This window comes from Nipponia nippon, unplaced genomic scaffold (genome assembly GCF_047370975.1).
Source record: "Nipponia nippon isolate SJK-2023a ecotype South Korea unplaced genomic scaffold, ASM4737097v1 scaffold_34, whole genome shotgun sequence".
NCBI classification, from domain to species: Eukaryota; Metazoa; Chordata; class Aves; order Pelecaniformes; family Threskiornithidae; genus Nipponia; species Nipponia nippon.
Window position 1 is genome coordinate 899,600 of NW_028262352.1, and position 19,002 is coordinate 918,601.

Sequence of the window (19,002 nt, forward strand, 5' to 3'; positions counted from 1 at the left end):
TATGCTTGTATCCAACTTTATCCCAGTATCCCACTGGAATTTCATTACCAGGGCACACAGCTAGAGACTGCCTTGTGCAGCAGACTGCAAGGTACAACATATTGACAATTCTACATGCGTATGGCTAGGTGTCTAGCCTGAACAGCTGCCTGTCTGCACAGCCCCTGTTCTTACTCTTCTTGCCAGAGAGTCAGAGCTTGCATCATTTTTCAGCTCCCAGAAGAGACAGTATCTATCTTTTGCAAGGCAAGGGGAGGATTAGTAAGTTTGTTTCTCTGGGACTTCCCTCCAGCTGTGTCCCAGACCAGCCCTCTCTCCTATTCCCCTGAAACAGGAGGAAGACCTGCTAGTAGAAGAAGAGGTGAATATAGGCAGCTATAAGGTGCTTGTGAATGCCAAATACAAGGCAAATGAGAAGGTAGGTAGGGAACCTGCAGAAGAAATAGATTCACAGAAAAGAGAGAGAATATACACCCCTATCCTTCCTCTTGAGGATCTCTGAAACCACCCAGTATATTCCAAATCTCTAATGACTGCCCTTACAGTCCCTTCTCCCAGGCTTTCCTGTCTCTCCAACAAAACCCACCATGTCACTAGCACAGGATTGATTTTGCCTGCTGAGAAGTTCTGAGCCAGCTCTGAGCTTGAAAAAGAGAGCATGTCACTTGATCCTGCCTTGGTACAATGCTGGCCACAGCCAGTCCAGAATCTAGAGCCCTGGTTTGTAAAGGAGAATCATCCAGTCTTCAAAAGAATCAGCAATGGCATGGGTCCCCAACAAAAATGACAGCAGAAATCTATTCTAAAGAGAGAAATAGGGTACAAGAAAAAAGTCCAATACTTCTATTCACAATCTGGTGCACTCCCACCAGTGCACTCCTACATCTTATCTGTAGGAGGACACTGGCAGAACCCACTTCATATTGTGACTCTGGATATGAATAACCTTCTGAGATGATAGAGCATTGAACTTCTGTAGAGCAGTCTACAGACTCAAGCAGGTAGCATTTCCTTACACTAGGCTTGTTTGTTCTAACAACAAAACCATAATGATTAGAATTTTGCATTTTCTTAAGTGCAAAATAGGGTTCTGATTCAATTCGGGTACAGAGCTCTAAACATGTAGCTAGTATTTATGCATGAACCCAAATTTGATTCTGTGCTTGTTTCTGGAAATTGATTTTGCCACCTTTTTCTCCTCAAGCTTGCCTGATATGATAAAAGTTATGGTTCCAGCTGTTTTTTGGCATAAGAACACTTAACTATGCACCTAACACCTGTTCTGTACTAGTCATTTCTTGTCCAGTTTTTCATGGCTGAGACATAAAAAATACACAGCTATTCTTTTGGTGATTATAGCTTGGTGTCATGGCCACCTTCACAACAAATAGTTGTGCCAGCCAAAAGCACATATATAATTATGAATATATTGAGGTTTGCCATAATGGAACATACCCCAGCAATCTATTCATCTGTGGCCTCCAGGCTCCCTTCTTTTAAACAGTGAATGCTTGTGCTGTGAAATAGAGATCAAATTTGGGCACGTGTGTAGTAAAGATAAGGGCTGGCGACCGGAAGATCACGCGCTGTACGGAAAGAGTTAAGGGTCGACCCTCCCTTGTCTCCGCCCCTTATAACATGACACGCCTACTGCTGGGGGTATAAAGCCCGGGTCGGCTGGCGATCGGGAGGGGGGAATAGTTTTGATATGTAACGAGCGCTATGTAGTGGTGACCCCGATGTGATCGGCTGCAGGCAGCAGTGATGGAGCTCGCGGAACTCGTAAAGGTATTAAGGCTTCGCGCCTGGGGATCAGTAGAAAGGGTGCTCAAGAAGGGGTTTGCGGCAAAGCGGTGCTGGCTTGCTGCACGTGGCGCGCTGATGGGACATGAATCTCCTGGGAACGAAAAACCAACGGGTTTAGTCTCGGAGGGGACACAGGCTGGCTGGGAAGGAGTGGCCTGTGGGACACAGACGGAACCGTCGTTACTGGGGGCTGAGCCAACGGAGGAAGGGGAGGTGCAGGGAGACTATGGCGCAGCGGGAACAAAGGAGTCGGGAAAGGTGTTCCCGTTACAAGTGGGGAGTCTAGAGCAGTCGCCCACGGAACCTTCGGCGCCCCCTGCACCGGCGGATCCGCCACTTCCTCAATACCCCTGGGGCGAGTTGCAACAATGTGTGGAAAGGGAGCTGACAGCAGCGCGACGTGTGGTACAGGGAGTCTCTCCTTCCCCGGGACCAGCACAGTTGCCTGCGGTTCCAATGACGCAATATCCAACTCAGCTGCCTTGGGGAGATGGGAGCGCGCAATAGAAGAGGCTGGGGATAGAGCCTCGCTGTATGTGGCACTCACCCTAAACATGACCACACGACCAGAAGTAGATATTATAGTTACCCCATGGCTCCCAGAGTTGCGGGGACCACCACGCCTCGTATTAAGAGCCCTTTTGGATACAGGAGCGGATGTTACAGTAATCCCATCACATCTATGACCAGATGATTGGCCACTCGAACCGAGAGGTTCGCTGCAAGGCGTGGGAGGCATGCAGACCTCGCATCAAAGCAGGAACCCAATGCAAATTATGTTGAAGGATCCGGAATCCGGACAAGCTAGGGTAGCATGGTGTAACCCCGTCATTGCTGAGTTACCCATTGTCATCTTGGGACGACGTTGCTTGCAGAAGATGAATATAGTGCTGCGTACAAATTTATCATAATGGCCACTGCCTGTGTCCGCCCATTAAAACTCACCTGGTTGACAGATAAGCCAGCGTGGGTAGAGCAGTGGCCATTGACAGAGGAAAAGAGGGCGGCTGTTCGACAATTGGTACAACGAGAACTTGACGCAGGACAGATCGAACCCTCTACAAGTCCCTGGAACACCCCCATTTTCGTGATAAAGAAAAAATCGGGGGCATGGCGACTGCTACGTGATCTACGCGCAGTTAATGCATGTATACAAGACATGGGCCCGTTACAAGCGGGCCTTCCTTCTCCGGCCACGATTCCACCTGACTATCAAATAGTGGTTATAGATATTAGAGATTGCTTTTTTAGTGTTCCCTTGCATGAAGAAGATAGAGTACGCTTTGCCTTTACTGTTCCTGAGCCTAACACTCAACACCCATGCGCCAGATATCAATGGAAGGTGTTACCCCAGGGCATGAAAAACCTCACCAGTCTTGTGTCAAATTGCTGTAGCCGCTGCGATACGCCCTATTCGAGAAAATTTCCCTATGGTCATCATTTTCCATTACATGGATGACGTTTTATTGGCGTCCAACCAAGAAGAGTTACTGGAAAAGGCACGCGTGCAGCTGATAGTCAGTTTGGAGCGACATGGGTTACACATTGAGCCTCAGAAAACGCAGGTAGGGCGTGCAGTAAAGTATCTAGGTACTCAACTGATGCCACGAAGCGTGACAGCACAATCATTTGAAATTCGGACTACAGTGACAACACTCCATGAGGCGCAAAAATTAATTGGACAACTATTGTGGCTTAGGAACTTTATTCCAAAATCCGAGGCAGAAATGACTACCTTATATCAACTCCTGAAAGGAGGAGATTCCCCCTAGCTCCAAGGACTCTTTCAAGAAACCATCAGGAGATTCTTAGGACAATTATGGAGCGGGCCCAGCATTGGGGTCTCGCTCGATTTACACCTGAACAACCGGTCACTGCCCTGATTTACATGACCGATACCGCTGGCCATGGTTTACTAATTCAAAATAATGGTGAAAAAGGCTGGCCTTTTGCTTGGTTGTATCAAGGCAAACCAAAGACGGCTTTAATTTCTTGGCCAACTTTATTATCCCAGCTTATTCTCCACTGTTGGAGGCAAACTCAACATTTAACAGGGAAGGACCCGGAGGTCATCGCATTGCCCTGTTCTTTGGCACAGTGGGAGTTGGTACTTCCACAAGTGGGGCTCCTGCAAGCGGCGATAGCTGAATTTACGGGTCGTATTGAAGGTCTAAGACCACACCCCTGTGGGGAGATAATCCAGGTACTCCATTTTTTGCCAGCTAGTGCCATAGTTGAACCACCCACCAGAGGCCGCACGGTTTTTACTGACGCATCATCGATTACTGGGAAAGCTGTCGCTACATGGCAGGAGGATGGTCAGTGGACCCACATTAGTTATCAAGATCAAGGGCAATCCGTGCAGTATCTTGAGGCCAAGGCGGTATGGATGGCTCTCACTCAATGGCCCGAAGAGGCCTTGGATCTAATCACAGACTCTTGCTATGTATATAAGTTACTGAAGAAGTGCCGATGGGCACTTGGGGCAACGTCGGAGACTGCAGGAATGTTGCTCACCACACTGCAAATGAGAACCGCTCCTGTCTGTCCCATCCATGTTAATAGTCATAGTTCCATACCGAGTTTTCTTTCTGCCGGGAACGAAGTAGCAGACAGCTTAGCAAAGAGCATACTGGCGGTTGAAGAAACTTCTAACCTAAGGCGAGCTTTCCGCCTGCATGAGCTGCTCCACTGTGGAGCTCACGGTTTAGCTAGGCTCGCTGGCATTACGTTGCAAGATGCTCGCTCTGTGATTGCTGCTTGTCCTGTGTGTTCCAAAGGTCCCCTCTGAGAGGCAGGGGTAAACCCTCGAGGGTTGCAGCCCAACCAAATATGGCAGTCTGATGTTACGATTTATGAACCCTTTAATCCGCGTAAGTATCTGCATGTCACAGTTGATACCTGCAGTGGAGTTATTTTAGCCACTATGCATGCTAAACAAAATGCTCTCGCAGTTATTTTACATTGGCAGGACTGTATGGCGCAACTTGGCATCCCACAAAAAATTAAAACAGATAATGGAGCGGCATATGTCAGCAAGAAGACAAAGGACTTTTGCGCGCGCTGGGATATTCAGTTGAGTCATGGCATTCCCTATAACAGTACGGGCCAAAGCATTGTAGAACGCGTGCGCCGCACATTAAAAGAGTTACTCGACCAACTTAGGGAGGGGGAAAAGATAAGCCCAGGAACAGGGGTTCCCCCTCCCCTTGACCCTCCCTTATTTCGGGCACAGCGTCTGTTGACGATGGCACTAATTACCTTAAATCATACCATTCGAGGGAACACCTATAAAACCCAGACTGCAACCCAGGCACATTTCCGTCTCGATGAGAACGAAGGGCCTTACCCTTTGGTTCAAGTACGGGACCTGCAAACCCGTGAAGGGGGGGGGGAGGGGGGGGGCCTTATTCCCTCCGTTGCCTGGGACGTGGGTATGCGTGTGTGCAAACCGAGAAAGGGACGCTAGAATGGGTACCAAGTCGAAATATTCGACCGTATAGACATTAATCAATCTATTGAGTCTTATCTTGACAAGTTACCATTTCCCTATGCATCCTGATGGTGTGGGGGAGCAATGAGGGAGCCGCGACGAACTACTGGCTGGATTGGGCAAAATCCATGAATGTAACGGATGGGTGTCTGTATAAGTCTTACCATATATCGATTATTTTACACGCAGCTTCCCCAGGAAGATCCAGAACTACTGGAGCTAAGGGAGGGGGAAATGTAGTAAAGATAAGGGCTGGCGACCGGAAGATCACGTGCTGTATGGAAAGAGTTAAGGGTCGACCCTCCCTTGTCTCTACCCCTTATAACATGACATGCCTACTGCTGGGGGTATAAAGCCCGGGTCGTCTGGAGATCTGGTGGGATAACCTTGATGTGTAGTGTTCGCTACAGGCAGTGACCGGTTGTTCAGGTGTAAATCGAGCGAGACCCCAATGCTGGGCCCGCTCCATAATTGTCCTAAGAATCTCCTGATGGTTTCTTGAAAGAGTCCTTGGAGCTAGGGGGGAATCTCCTCCTTTCAGGAGTTGATATAAGGTAGTCATTTCTGCCTCGGATTTTGGAATAAAGTTCCTAAGCCACAATAGTTGTCCAATTAATTTTTGCGCCTCATGGAGTGTTGTCACTGTAGTCCGAATTTCAAATGATTGTGCTGTCACGCTTCGTGGCATCAGTTGAGTACCTAGATACTTTACTGCACGCCCTACCTGCGTTTTCTGAGGCTCAATGTGTAACCCATGTCGCTCCAAACTGACTATCAGCTGCACGCGTGCCTTTTCCAGTAACTCTTCTTGGTTGGACGCCAATAAAACGTCATCCATGTAATGGAAAATGATGACCATAGGGAAATTTTCTCGAATAGGGCGTATCGCAGCGGCTACAGCAATTTGACACAAGACTGGTGAGGTTTTTCATGCCCTGGGGTAACACCTTCCATTGATATCTGGCGCATGGGTGTTGAGTGTTAGGCTCAGGAACAGTAAAGGCAAAGCGTACTCTATCTTCTTCATGCAAGGGAACACTAAAAAAGCAATCTCTAATATCTATAACCACTATTTGATAGTCAGGTGGAATCGTGGCCGGAGAAGGAAGGCCCGCTTGTAACGGGCCCATGTCTTGTATACATGCATTAACTGCGCGTAGATCACGTAGCAGTCGCCATGCCCCCGATTTTTTCTTTATCACGAAAATGGGGGTGTTCCAGGGACTTGTAGAGGGTTCGATCTGTCCTGCGTCAAGTTCTCGTTGTACCAATTGTCGAACAGCCGCCCTCTTTTCCTCTGTCAATGGCCACTGCTCTACCCACGCTGGCTTATCTGTCAACCAGGTGAGTTTTAATGGGCGGACACAGGCAGTGGCCATTATGATAAATTTGTACGCAGCACTATATTCATCTTCTGCAAGCAACATCGTCCCAAGATGACAATGGGTAACTCAGCAATGACGGGGTTACACCATGCTACCCTAGCTTGTCCGGATTCCGGATCCTTCAACATAATTTGCATTGGGTTCCTGCTTTGATGCGAGGTCTGCATGCCTCCCACGCCTTGCAGCGAACCTCTCGGTTCGAGTGGCCAATCATCTGGTCATAGATGTGATGGGATTACTGTAACATCCGCTCCTGTATCCAAAAGGGCTCTTAATACGAGGCGTGGTGGTCCCCGCAACTCTGGGAGCCATGGGGTAACTATAATATCTACTTCTGGTCGTGTGGTCATGTTTAGGGTGAGTGCCACATACAGCGAGGCTCTATCCCCAGCCTCTTCTATTGCGCGCTCCCATCTCCCCAAGGCAGCTGAGTTGGATATTGCGTCATTGGAACCGCAGGCAACTGTGCTGGTCCCGGGGAAGGAGAGACTCCCTGTACCACACGTCGCGCTGCTGTCAGCTCCCTTTCCACACATTGTTGCAACTCGCCCCAGGGGTATTGAGGAAGTGGCGGATCCGCCGGTGCAGGGGGCGCCGAAGGTTCCGTGGGCGACTGCTCTAGACTCCCCACTTGTAACGGGAACACCTTTCCCGACTCCTTTGTTCCCGCTACGTTATAGTCTCCCTGCGCCTCCCCTTCCTCCGTTGGCTCAGCCCCCAGTAACGACGGTTCCGTCTGTGTCCCACAGGCCACTCCTTCCCAGCCAGCCCGTGTCCCCTCCGAGACTAAACCCGTTGGTTTTTCGTTCCCAGGAGATTCATGTCCCATCAGCGCGCCACGTGCAGCAAGCCAGCACCGCTTTGCCGCAAACCCCTTCTTGAGCACCCTTTCTACTGATCCCCAGGCGCGAAGCCTTAATACCTTTACGAGTTCCGCGAGCTCCATCACTGCTGCCTGCAGCCGATCACATCGGGGTCACCACTACATAGCGCTCGTTACATATCAAAACTATTCCCCCCTCCCGATCGCCAGCCGACCCGGGCTTTATACCCCCAGCAGTAGGCGTGTCATGTTATAAGGGGCGGAGACAAGGGAGGGTCGACCCTTAACTCTTTCCGTACAGCGCGTGATCTTCCGGTCGCCAGCCCTTATCTTTACTACACACGTGCCCAAATTTGATCTCTATTTCACAGCACAAGCATTCACTGTTTAAAAGAAGGGAGCCTGGAGGCCACAGATGAATAGATTGCTGGGGTATGTTCCATTATGGCAAACCTCAATATATTCATAATTATATATGTGCTTTTGGCTGGCACAACTATTTGTTGTGAAGGTGGCCATGACACCAAGCTATAATCACCAAAAGAATAGCTGTGTATTTTTTATGTCTCAGCCATGAAAAACTGGACAAGAAATGACTAGTACAGAACAGGTGTTAGGTGCATAGTTAAGTGTTCTTATGCCAAAAAACAGCTGGAACCATAACTTTTATCATATCAGGCAAGCTTGAGGAGAAAAAGGTGGCAAAATCAATTTCCAGAAACAAGCACAGAATCAAATTTGGGTTCATGCATAAATACTAGCTACATGTTTAGAGCTCTGTACCCGAATTGAATCAGAACCCTATTTTGCACTTAAGAAAATGCAAAATTCTAATCATTATGGTTTTGTTGTTAGAACAAACAAGCCTAGTGTAAGGAAATGCTACCTGCTTGAGTCTGTAGACTGCTCTACAGAAGTTCAATGCTCTATCATCTCAGAAGGTTATTCATATCCAGAGTCACAATATGAAGTGGGTTCTGCCAGTGTCCTCCTACAGATAAGATGTAGGAGTGCACTGGTGGGAGTGCACCAGATTGTGAATAGAAGTATTGGACTTTTTTCTTGTACCCTATTTCTCTCTTTAGAATAGATTTCTGCTGTCATTTTTGTTGGGGACCCATGCCATTGCTGATTCTTTTGAAGACTGGATGATTCTCCTTTACAAACCAGGGCTCTAGATTCTGGACTGGCTGTGGCCAGCATTGTACCAAGGCAGGATCAAGTGACATGCTCTCTTTTTCAAGCTCAGAGCTGGCTCAGAACTTCTCAGCAGGCAAAATCAATCCTGTGCTAGTGACATGGTGGGTTTTGTTGGAGAGACAGGAAAGCCTGGGAGAAGGGACTGTAAGGGCAGTCATTAGAGATTTGGAATATACTGGGTGGTTTCAGAGATCCTCAAGAGGAAGGATAGGGGTGTATATTCTCTCTCTTTTCTGTGAATCTATTTCTTCTGCAGGTTCCCTACCTACCTTCTCATTTGCCTTGTATTTGGCATTCACAAGCACCTTATAGCTGCCTATATTCACCTCTTCTTCTACTAGCAGGTCTTCCTCCTGTTTCAGGGGAATAGGAGAGAGGGCTGGTCTGGGACACAGCTGGAGGGAAGTCCCAGAGAAACAAACTTACTAATCCTCCCCTTGCCTTGCAAAAGATAGATACTGTCTCTTCTGGGAGCTGAAAAATGATGCAAGCTCTGACTCTCTGGCAAGAAGAGTAAGAACAGGGGCTGTGCAGACAGGCAGCTGTTCAGGCTAGACACCTAGCCATACGCATGTAGAATTGTCAATATGTTGTACCTTGCAGTCTGCTGCACAAGGCAGTCTCTAGCTGTGTGCCCTGGTAATGAAATTCCAGTGGGATACTGGGATAAAGTTGGATACAAGCATAAATGTGATCAGAATAAAATCATCGTTGTCTTGGTGGTGATTGTTTGACAGAGTGATTTAGCCAAAACAATGATATTTTCAAGTTAACTTTTGACTAATTTTAATTTTAAAAACTGCTGGGGCTGTATAGGATGATTCTTTTGGGGAAAAAAAAAAGCCACCATCCCATGATAGCAGAATTAATAGCATAATAATAACAATAATTTAAATAGCAGAATTACAGAGGATGTGGGAAGGTGGTTCTTCTTAAACAAGAAAAGGGGGTTGAGATTAATAATAAATCATATAAGAGGAGTAAACACTGTGTGGAACTAATAGGAACCAGATTAAGTAGAAATTAAACCTTTGCCAAAATAGTAAAAGTGAAGGGGTTAAAGCCAAGATAGACAAAGCCACTGCATCAAAATGCCTCCACAAAGAATTAAAGCCTAGGGGCAAGGAGGATATTGTAAATATCTTAGTCACTTAACTAAACAAAAGAAAGGCCTTTGTGACTTAGGGAGTAGTTAGAATGGTTGTAAGATAAGGGGGCTCTGGGATAATCCCATCTCAGACAACTGGGCCTTGGGAGAACAAATGCATGGAAGATAGGAAGTCACAACAGAATGAGGACAGCCTGGAAGACACAATTTTTTGCAATCATCCGCCAATCCGTCCCGTTTGCCCTCTCTTTCAGCATTCCCCCTGGCATAAGACTTTCCGCATTTGCCACCACCCTTCTCAATCGGCTGATCAATGCCTCGAGTTCCCTTGAAACCTCGTTAGTCCATCTCGGATGCGGGGGGCGGATGAGCAACAATCGAGGATCCCTCGTCACCCCCTTCGCCCTCACTGCTATCAGAGCTCATGGGGCAATCATGTACAGGCTCCCTCCACTGTGAGGGAATACCAGTTTGATTTCCCACTGCCCCAGGGATAGGGGTTCCCTCTGGTGGCTCAGGTATCACTGGCAGTGCCGGGGGAGCCCTCCCCCCCCCCCCCCCGATGTCCTGCGCTCCGCTCTCTGTGTCCAGCACTCGTCGATCACTGGGATACAATGGGGCGTCCTCAGGTGTTTTGCCTTCCTTTTCTCCTTCCCGCCATCTTCCTTCACATAGTTCGCGATACCGCTGGGATCCCACATCGGCCCCCGGGACCCAATCCAGCAACCTATCAGTCAGCTCCCTTTCCACACATTGTTGCAACTCGCCCCAGGGGTATTGAGGAAGTGGCAGATCCGCCGGTGCAGGAGGTGCCGAAGGTTCCGTGGGCGGCCGCTCTAAACTCCCCACTCGTATCGGGAACACCTTTCCCGACTCCTTTGTTCCCGCTGCGCCATAGTCTCCCAGCGCCTCCCCTTCCTCCGTTGGCTCAGCCCCCAGTAACGACGGTTCCGTCTGTGTCCCACAGGCCACTCCTTCCCAGCCAGCCTGTGTCCCCTCCGAAACTAAACTTGTTGGCTTTTCGTTCCCAGGAGATTTATGCCCCATCAGCGCGCTGTGTGCGGCAGGCCGGCGCCGCCTTGCCGCAAACCCCCTCTTGAGCACCCTTGTCGTTACCGACTTTAGTACCTTTATGAGTTCCGCGAGCTCCATCGCTGTTGCCTGATCACGTCGGGGTCACCACTGTGTAGCGAATGCTACACATCGAGGTTATCCCGCCAGAGGCCGCACGGTTTTTACTGACGCGTCATCGATTACTGGGAAAGCTGTCGCTACATGGCAGGAGGATGGTCAGTGGACCCACATTAGTTATCAAGATCAAGGGCAATCCGTGCAGTATCTTGAGGCCAAGGCGGTATGGATGGCTCTCACTCAATGGCCCGAAGAGGCCTTGGATCTAATCACAGACTCTTGCTATGTATATAAGTTACTGAAGAAGTGCTGATGGGCACTTGGGGCAACGTCGGAGATTGCAGGAATGTTGCTCACCACACTGCAAATGAGAACCGCTCCTGTCTGTCCCATCCATGTTAATAGTCATAGTTCCATACCGAGTTTTCTTTCTGCCGGGAACGAAGTAGCGGACAGCTTAGCAAGGAGCATACTGGCGGTTGAAGAAACTTCTAACCTAAGGCGAGCTTTCCGCCTGCATGAGCTGCTCCACTGTGGAGCTCGCGGTTTAGCTAGGCTCGCTGGCATTACGTTGCAAGATGCTCGCTCTGTGATTGCTGCTTGTCCTGTGTGTTCCAAAGGTCCCCTCTGAGAGGCAGGGGTAAACCCTCGAGGGTTGCAGCCCAACCAAATATGGCAGTCTGATGTTACGATTTATGAACCCTTTAATCCGCGTAAGTATCTGCATGTCACAGTTGATACCTGCAGTGGAGTTATTTTAGCCACTATGCATGCTAAACAAAATGCTCTCGCAGTTATTTTACATTGGCAGGACTGTATGGCGCAACTTGGCATCCCACAAAAAATTAAAACAGATAATGGAGCGGCATATGTCAGCAAGAAGACAAAGGACTTTTGCGCGCGCTGGGATATTCAGTTGAGTCATGGCATTCCCTATAACAGTACGGGCCAAAGCATTGTAGAACGCGTGCGCCGCACATTAAAAGAGTTACTCGACCAACTTAGGGAGGGGGAAAAGATAAGCCCAGGAACAGGGGTTCCCCCTCCCCTTGACCCTCCCTTATTTCGGGCACAGCGTCTGTTGATGACGGCACTAATTACCTTAAATCATACCATTCGAGGGAACACCTATAAAACCCAGACTGCAACCCAGGCACATTTCCGGCTCGATGAGAATGAAGGGCCTTACCCTTTGGTTCAAGTACGGGACCTGCAAACCCGTGAATGGGGGGGGGGGGCCTTATTCCCTCCGTTGCCTGGGACGTGGGTATGCGTGTGTGCAAACCGAGAAAGGGACGCTAGAATGGGTACCAAGTCGAAATATTCGACCGTATAGACATTAATCAATCTATTGAGTCTTATCTTGACAGGTTACCATTTCCCTATGCATCCTGATGGTGTGGAGGAGCAATGAGGGAGCTGCGACGAACTACTGGCTGGATTGGGCAATTTTACGCGCAGCTTCCCCAGCGAGATCCAGAGCTACTGGAGCTAAGGGAGGGGGAAATGTAGTAAAGATAAGGGCTGGCGACCGGAAGATCACGCGCTGTACGGAAAGAGTTAAGGGTCGACCTTAACTGTGAGGAGAAGCATCCGTGAATTTTTGTATCACTTTTGGCGACCCAGGTGGGACCCTCTCTGCTCGGCTGCAGGACCCGTTGAGAACGGGACTCCCTAGGGTACCCCCGGAAAATTTCCGGAGGGACTCCTTGCCTCAATCGGATCGCTGCGGGAGCAGACAAGGACCGTCTTTGGAAAAAGGTATTCTTTCTTAAATTTGGTTTGGACTAGTCATTTGTTGGAAACCCCTGTAAGCTGTGAGTGGTTCACGCTTGGTGGAGTATACCGGGCTGCTAGCGCCTTAAAGGTAAACACATGGGGGCACTTCAGTGCTCATCTGGGGGCACTTCGGTGCCCATTTAGAGGCACTTTGGTGCTCATTTGGAACTCTTGCATTTGGGTATATTGGATCTTGGCTTTGGAACTCGGTTATTTGATTTTGGGATTGTGTTTGGCATGTTAGAAGGACAAGTAGTTGCTCTGTGTTTGCTTTTAGGATTTTTGTTCATTGTATTGGTATGTGAGTATTTCTGTTGTCGAAAGTGTCTATACTGTCCTGAGCGTGTGTGAATGAGACGTACTTGGTATTTGAGTGTTTTGTCGTCAAAAGTGTGTATGCTGTCCTGTGTGTGTGTGAATGAGTCGTACTCTTAGTACGAAGGGAGTGCGGAGTCCTGATCCGCCGTTTCTTTGTCCCGCGAGGGAAACGGCCGGAGACGGACGAAGCAACGAAGCAAAAGAAAAAGATTGTAAGGATGTAAACCAGTAATTCTGTAACCCTCTAAGTGGTAAAGTGTGGACCGTGGAACTCACAGTTAAGATACTGCGGGAATACAGGAGAGAACTGGGACCAATAAAATGGGAGGGTCACAGCAAAGTAAAGAGATACCAAAGAAATCTCCATTAGGTTGCATTTTATATCACTGGAAGGACATAGGGGGTCCTCCTGGAGGAAATGTGAATAAGAAAACTCTAATTAAGTATTGTAATCAGTGATGGCCATTGTATAAATTAGATGATGAAGAAAAGTGGCCTGTGAATGGGACTCTGAAGTATAATGCCTTGCTGCAACTCCTGTTATTTTTAAGGAAGGAGGGAAAATGGGACGAAGCTATGTATGCAGATATGTTTTTCACCCTCCAAAATCACCCTGAGTGGCAGAAAGATTGTGGTTTTAATTTTGCTCCCCAAGATCCCATGGCGTTGGCTTTGGAAAAGGAAAATCAGAAAGAGTTAGGGAAGTTGAAGCGATGTTGTTCAGCATGTAGTATTGGACAGAGGTGTTTGAAGGTGAAAGAGAGACCCAGAAAGGCAGAAGAAAAGTGCCTTTCCAGATGGATGATGTGGATAAGTGGAAGGATGCAGTTAAGAGGTCTAGGGAGGACCCAAGTGGGATTGCGAAAAGGTTTGAGTGGATTACTAAGAATTTGGACCCGGATTGGAAAGATGTGGATCTTATGCTAGATGCTATGACTGAAACTGAGAAGCAGCTTGTATTAAAGGCAGCCCAAGCTCATGTAGAAACATAGATTGAGGGATGAGTGTTACAGGGCACAGCCGAAGATCATGTGCCCTCCAGGGACCTGGGTTGGGACCCTAATGATCCAGCTCAGTACTGTTTGTTGCAACCATACCGAACCTGGATCAAATTGGGAATAGAACATGCGATCCCAAAGGCAGTTAACTGGTCTGCTCTGTATGCTATCAAGCAGGGGCACTGAAACGCCCACGGAGTTTTTAGATCACTTATGGGCTGCTGTGAGAAGATTTACTACTATGGAACCGGAGTCAGAAGCTGCCACGCAGCAGCTGGTATCTCTGTTTCTGGGACAATCCACTAATGATACCAGAAAGAAACTTCAGAAACTTAGGGAACCAGATATAAGGAATTTAGAAAAGTTGCTGGAGGAAGCGTGGAGAGTATATCGGAATGGGGAGGGGGAGGACAGAAGGAAACTGGGAAAGGAGATAGTGGCTGCGTTAGCCACATTCTCTGTATTGAATCAAACCTTGTTACCTATAAGTAAACAAAATGTTAATGTTGTGGGAGCAACTGGGCAGGTTGAAAAAGCTTTTTTCTTGAAACCATTAAAATTTAGAATTGGGAAGAGTGTGGGGATTCACAAATTTCTCTACCTGCCTGAGGCTCCTAGACCATCACTGGGAAGGGACCTATTAGAACAACTAAATCCCGACATAAAATTTAGAAATGGGGAAATTGAGTTTAAAATACCAGACAAAAATCACATTGGAATTTTAAGCTTGGTTCTTACTGAACCCCAAATTAGAGAAGAAGAAATTATACAAGAAATAAACGACCAGGTATACCCAGGAGCGTGGGCCTCAGGAATACCTGGAAAGGCTAAAAATGCTGAATTGGTGGTTGTTAAACTCAAAGCAGGGGCACGACCTGTTAAGATAAAGCAATACCCCTTGAAATTGGAAGATAGGCGAGGGGCAAAAAGTATTATAGAAGAGTTTATAAAATTTGGACTACTAATTGAATGCTCTTCAGAATATAAGACTCCCATTTTGCCCGTCAAAAAGCCTGATGGCAAAACTTATCAATTGGTGCAAGATTTGCGGGTAATAAATAGTTGAAGATTTGTATCCAGTAGTGGCAAACCCATATACTCTGCTGACTGGTTTAAAGGAAACCTATGAATGGTTTACTGTGTTAGATTTAAAGGATGCATTCTTTTGCCTTACCTTGGCTCCAGAAAGCTGCAATTTATTTGCCTTTGAATGGGAAAACCCTGATACAGGACGAAAAACCCAACTGACCTGGACAGTGTTACCCCAAGGATTTAAAAACAGCCCTACCATTTTTGGAAATCAATTAGCTAAGGAATTGGAGACCTGGGAGAGGCCCCCAGGAAACGGGATTCTTTTGCAATATGTGGATGATATCTTAATAGCCACAGAAAAGGATGAAGAGTGCAAGGAATGGACTGTGAGCTTGTTGAATTTTCTGGGATTAAGTGGTTATCGAGTCTCATTACAGAAAGCCCAAATCTTGAAGAAGGAAGTAATATACCTGGGATTCATGATTTCCAAGGGACAAAGACAGCTCAGGAATGACTGAAAGGAAGCTATCTGCAGAACTCCAGAACCGACCACGGTAAAAGAGCTTCGAACCTTTTGGGGAATGACAGGTTGGTGCCAATTATGGATCTATAATTGTGGACTTTTGGTTAAACCTCTATATGAACTGTTGAAAATAGCCAGACACAATTAATATGGACTGATGAAGCTAAGAGGGCATTCCAGGAAGTGAAACTGGAGCTAATGAAGGCTCCAGCTTTGGGCCTACCAGATGTAAGGAAACCTTTCTGGCTGTTCTCATATGAAAGGCAAGGAGTGGCTCTGGGAATTCTGGCCCAGAAGCTGGGTCCTTATAAACGAGCTGTAGCATACTTCTCTAAACAATTGGATGGAGTAAGCAAAGGATGGCCGGGATGCCTTTGGGCAGTGGCTGCCATTGTTTTGATTATCCAAGAAGCTTGAAAATTTACTTTGGGACAAAAGATGATTGTACACACTTCCCACATTGTAACCTCCGTTTTAGATGAGAAACTATTGAAACTGTATGTGCAAGCAGACCAGACCTGAAGGAGGAGCCGCTGGAGGAAGCCAACTGAAGGTGGTATACTGATGGGAGCAGTTTCGTAAAGAGTGGAGTTCGAATGGCAGGATATGCTGGAACCACCACAGACCGACTGGTGGAAGCAAAGTCACCCCCTAAGGGCACATCTGCACAACGAGCTGAAATAATTGCCCTAGTGAGAGCGTTGGAGCTGGCCGAAGGGCTGCGAGTGAATATTTGGCCTTTGGTGTAGTCCATGCCCATGGAGTAATTTGGAACGAGGACTCTTAACTGCTCAAGGGAAAGGTATAAAACATGCTGATATAATTTTGCGACTTTTAGATGCTGTACAACTTCCGTCACCAGTGGCGATTATGCACTGCAAAGGGCATCAGAAAGGTAACACTGACAGGGAAGTGGGAAATAAATTGGCTGATTACGAGGCAAGACGAGCTGCGGAACAAGGTGAGGTATTAAGTATAATTCCTGAAAAATCTTTGCCACTACCTGAGACAAACATATGATTTAGATCTTTGTGAAACCACCTCTGACGGTATCTTATGTGGACAACAGTCTCAATTATACGAACCATGCTTATTAGAACATTCTGTTAACAATTGCAAATGGATGATCCTGTTTCCTGATGTGTTTGAAATGTTTGTAGAAATTAATGCCAGACGTGTGTGTTTAGTGACTAATAACTCATCGGTAGTTGAAGAATATCACCTAATCACTCCCTTTATGTGTTCGCATATACAGAAGAACAAGTGGCAATGTTTTGGCTTAAATATAAGTCGTGCAAACATATCTCTGGAAAAATTAAACAAAATCTTGAACCAATAATAACTAAGGACAAACTTGTTGGACTGTCTAGTCAAATTAAAGATGATACCTCCCATCATTGGTGGGATATCTTTTTGGGATACTCACCCTCTGCAGAGAAAACTTTGAATGTTCTAGTCCACCCACTCTTGATATTATTGGTGTTTGTTATTATACTAGCAGTTGTCAATTGCCTTTTGTGGTATAAGCTGAAGAAATTGGCTATGAGAGTTTGGGCCTTGCCTAAGGTGATAAAATATGAAAACTTAAGACCTTTGTAAAGAAATTTACAAAGTTTAGCAGAAGATGGTTCTTGCACCGATCCTTGTGCTCTAGAATGCTTGTGGTTAGCAGCATCCTGAGAGGTCTCTTGGAGACCAGTTATTCAAATCCTCTGAATCAGAGGGCTTGAAAACAATATATCCCATTGCTCAGAAAGTGCTGTGTGGCTATGTGCTATGCAGTGGGTTGACCTTGGCTAGATGCCAGGTGCCCACCAAGCTGTTCTATCACTCCCCCTCCTCAGCTGGACAAGGGGAGAAAAAATATGACAAAAGGCTTGTGGGTCCAGATAAGGACAAGGGGGATCACTCAGCAATTACCATCATGGGCAAAACAGACTCGACTTGGGGAAATTAGTTTAATTTATTACCAATCCAATCAGAGTAGGATAATGAGAAATAAAACCAAATCTTAAAACACCCCCACCCCTCCCTTCTTCCTGGGCTCAACTTCACTCCCAAATTCTCTACCTCCTCCCCCACGAACTGCACAGGGGGACGGGGAATGGGGGTTGCGGTCAGTTCATCACACGTTGTCTCTGCCACTCTTTCCTCCTCACACTCTTCCCCTGCTCCAGCGTGGGGTCCCTCACACGGAAGACAGTCTTCCACGAACTTCTCCAATGTGGGTCCTTCCCACGGGCTACAGTTCTTCATGAACTGCTCCAGCGCGGGTCCTTTCCACGGGGTGTGGTCCTTCAGGAACAGACTGCTCCAGCATGGGTCCCCCACGGGGTCACAGGTCCTGCCAGCAAACCTGCTCCAGCATGGGCTCCTCTCTCCATGGGTCCACAGGTCCTGCCAGGAGCCTGCTCCAGCGCAGGCTTCCCACGGGGTCATAGTTTCCTTCGGGCGTACCCACCTACTCCGGCGTGGGGTCCTCCACGTGCTGCAGGTGGATATCTGCTCCACCATTAACCTCCATGGGCTGCAGGGGGACAACCTGCATCACCATGGTCTTCACCACAGGCTGCAGGGGAATCTCTGCTCTGGTGCCTGGAGCTCCTCCTCCTCCTCCTTCTTCACTGACCCTGGTGTCTGCAGAGTTGTTCTGGCTGCTGTTGCGCAGCAGTTTTTTCCCCTTCTTAAATATGTTATCACAGAGGTGCTACCACCGTCGCTGATTGGATCAGCCTTGGTCAGCAGTGGGTCTGTCTTGGAGCTGGTTGGCACTGGCTCTATTGGACATGGGAGAAGCTTCTAGCAGCTTCTCACAGAAGCCACCCCTGTAGTCCCCCCACTACCAAAACCTTGCCACGCAAACCTAATACAGGCACGAGCTAGGTACAGCCAATACATCCTCCAGGGACCCACTGGGAAACTGAACTTTCACACAGAAAGATCCTGAAGTGAGACTACTCATTTCATTAGATTCTATCCAAAATAAACTTTTAAACCTTTTTTTCTCTCATAATTTTTGGTAGAAACTCATTTTAGGTTGAATAAGAACATTTTAATAATGAATTTTATTTCCTCCAACAAATGAAAAGCAATAAATTGTTTACAAGGCTCACTACACTTAATAGTAAAAGTGACAGATGTTTATCAGATTTGAAACTGCTTTGATTCCAACTCTGTCTCTGGTTTGGTTTACCAGGGAGCATTCCCTCACAGGAACTTGCTATAATACAAACATAAAGGATAAATAGTATTTTTCAATATAAATAGAATTTTACAGCAATAAATTTATTGCACATATTGAAAAGTAAACATCAGAAAACACTACCTGATTCTAAGTACACTTTGGAGAGCACTAACAGGCATTAATTTAGATTTAGTTGCAGAAAATCAATGAAATAAATAGGAG

General features: G+C 47.2%; 2 protein-coding genes across 6 annotated transcripts in view; both read left to right on the plus strand.

Moving 5' to 3' along the window:
* The first annotated feature begins 1,764 nt into the window (after positions 1–1,764).
* Positions 1,765–19,002, plus strand: part of LOC148054078 (uncharacterized) — a 67,733-nt gene continuing 50,495 nt past the window's right edge. For both annotated transcript variants that reach the window (XM_087770874.1, XM_087770875.1), the window contains exon 1: positions 1,765–2,064. In XM_087770874.1, coding sequence (XP_087627000.1) covers positions 1,765–2,064 — 300 coding nt within the window. The remainder of the gene's footprint in view (positions 2,065–19,002) is intronic.
* On the plus strand, positions 5,074–17,090 carry LOC148054079 (uncharacterized). 4 transcript variants are annotated; one of them, XM_087770950.1, is made up of 2 exons: positions 5,074–7,939; positions 10,070–17,090. In XM_087770950.1, exon 2 carries the CDS (start codon positions 14,169–14,171, stop codon positions 15,105–15,107), a length of 939 nt encoding a protein of 312 aa, XP_087627076.1. In that variant the 5' UTR covers positions 5,074–7,939; positions 10,070–14,168; the 3' UTR covers positions 15,108–17,090. The 4 variants fall into 4 exon arrangements, 3 of the variants coding, with proteins under 3 accessions (XP_087627076.1, XP_087627074.1, XP_087627073.1); XM_087770948.1 differs by having other exon boundaries at positions 5,076–7,939; positions 8,593–17,090; XR_015707713.1 differs by having other exon boundaries at positions 5,080–15,661; positions 16,075–17,090.

Coding starts and splice junctions, on each gene's coding strand:
- LOC148054079 (XM_087770950.1), top strand. CDS start 14,169: ATGCGATCCCAAAGGCAGTTAACTGGTCTGCTCTGTATGCTATCAAGC.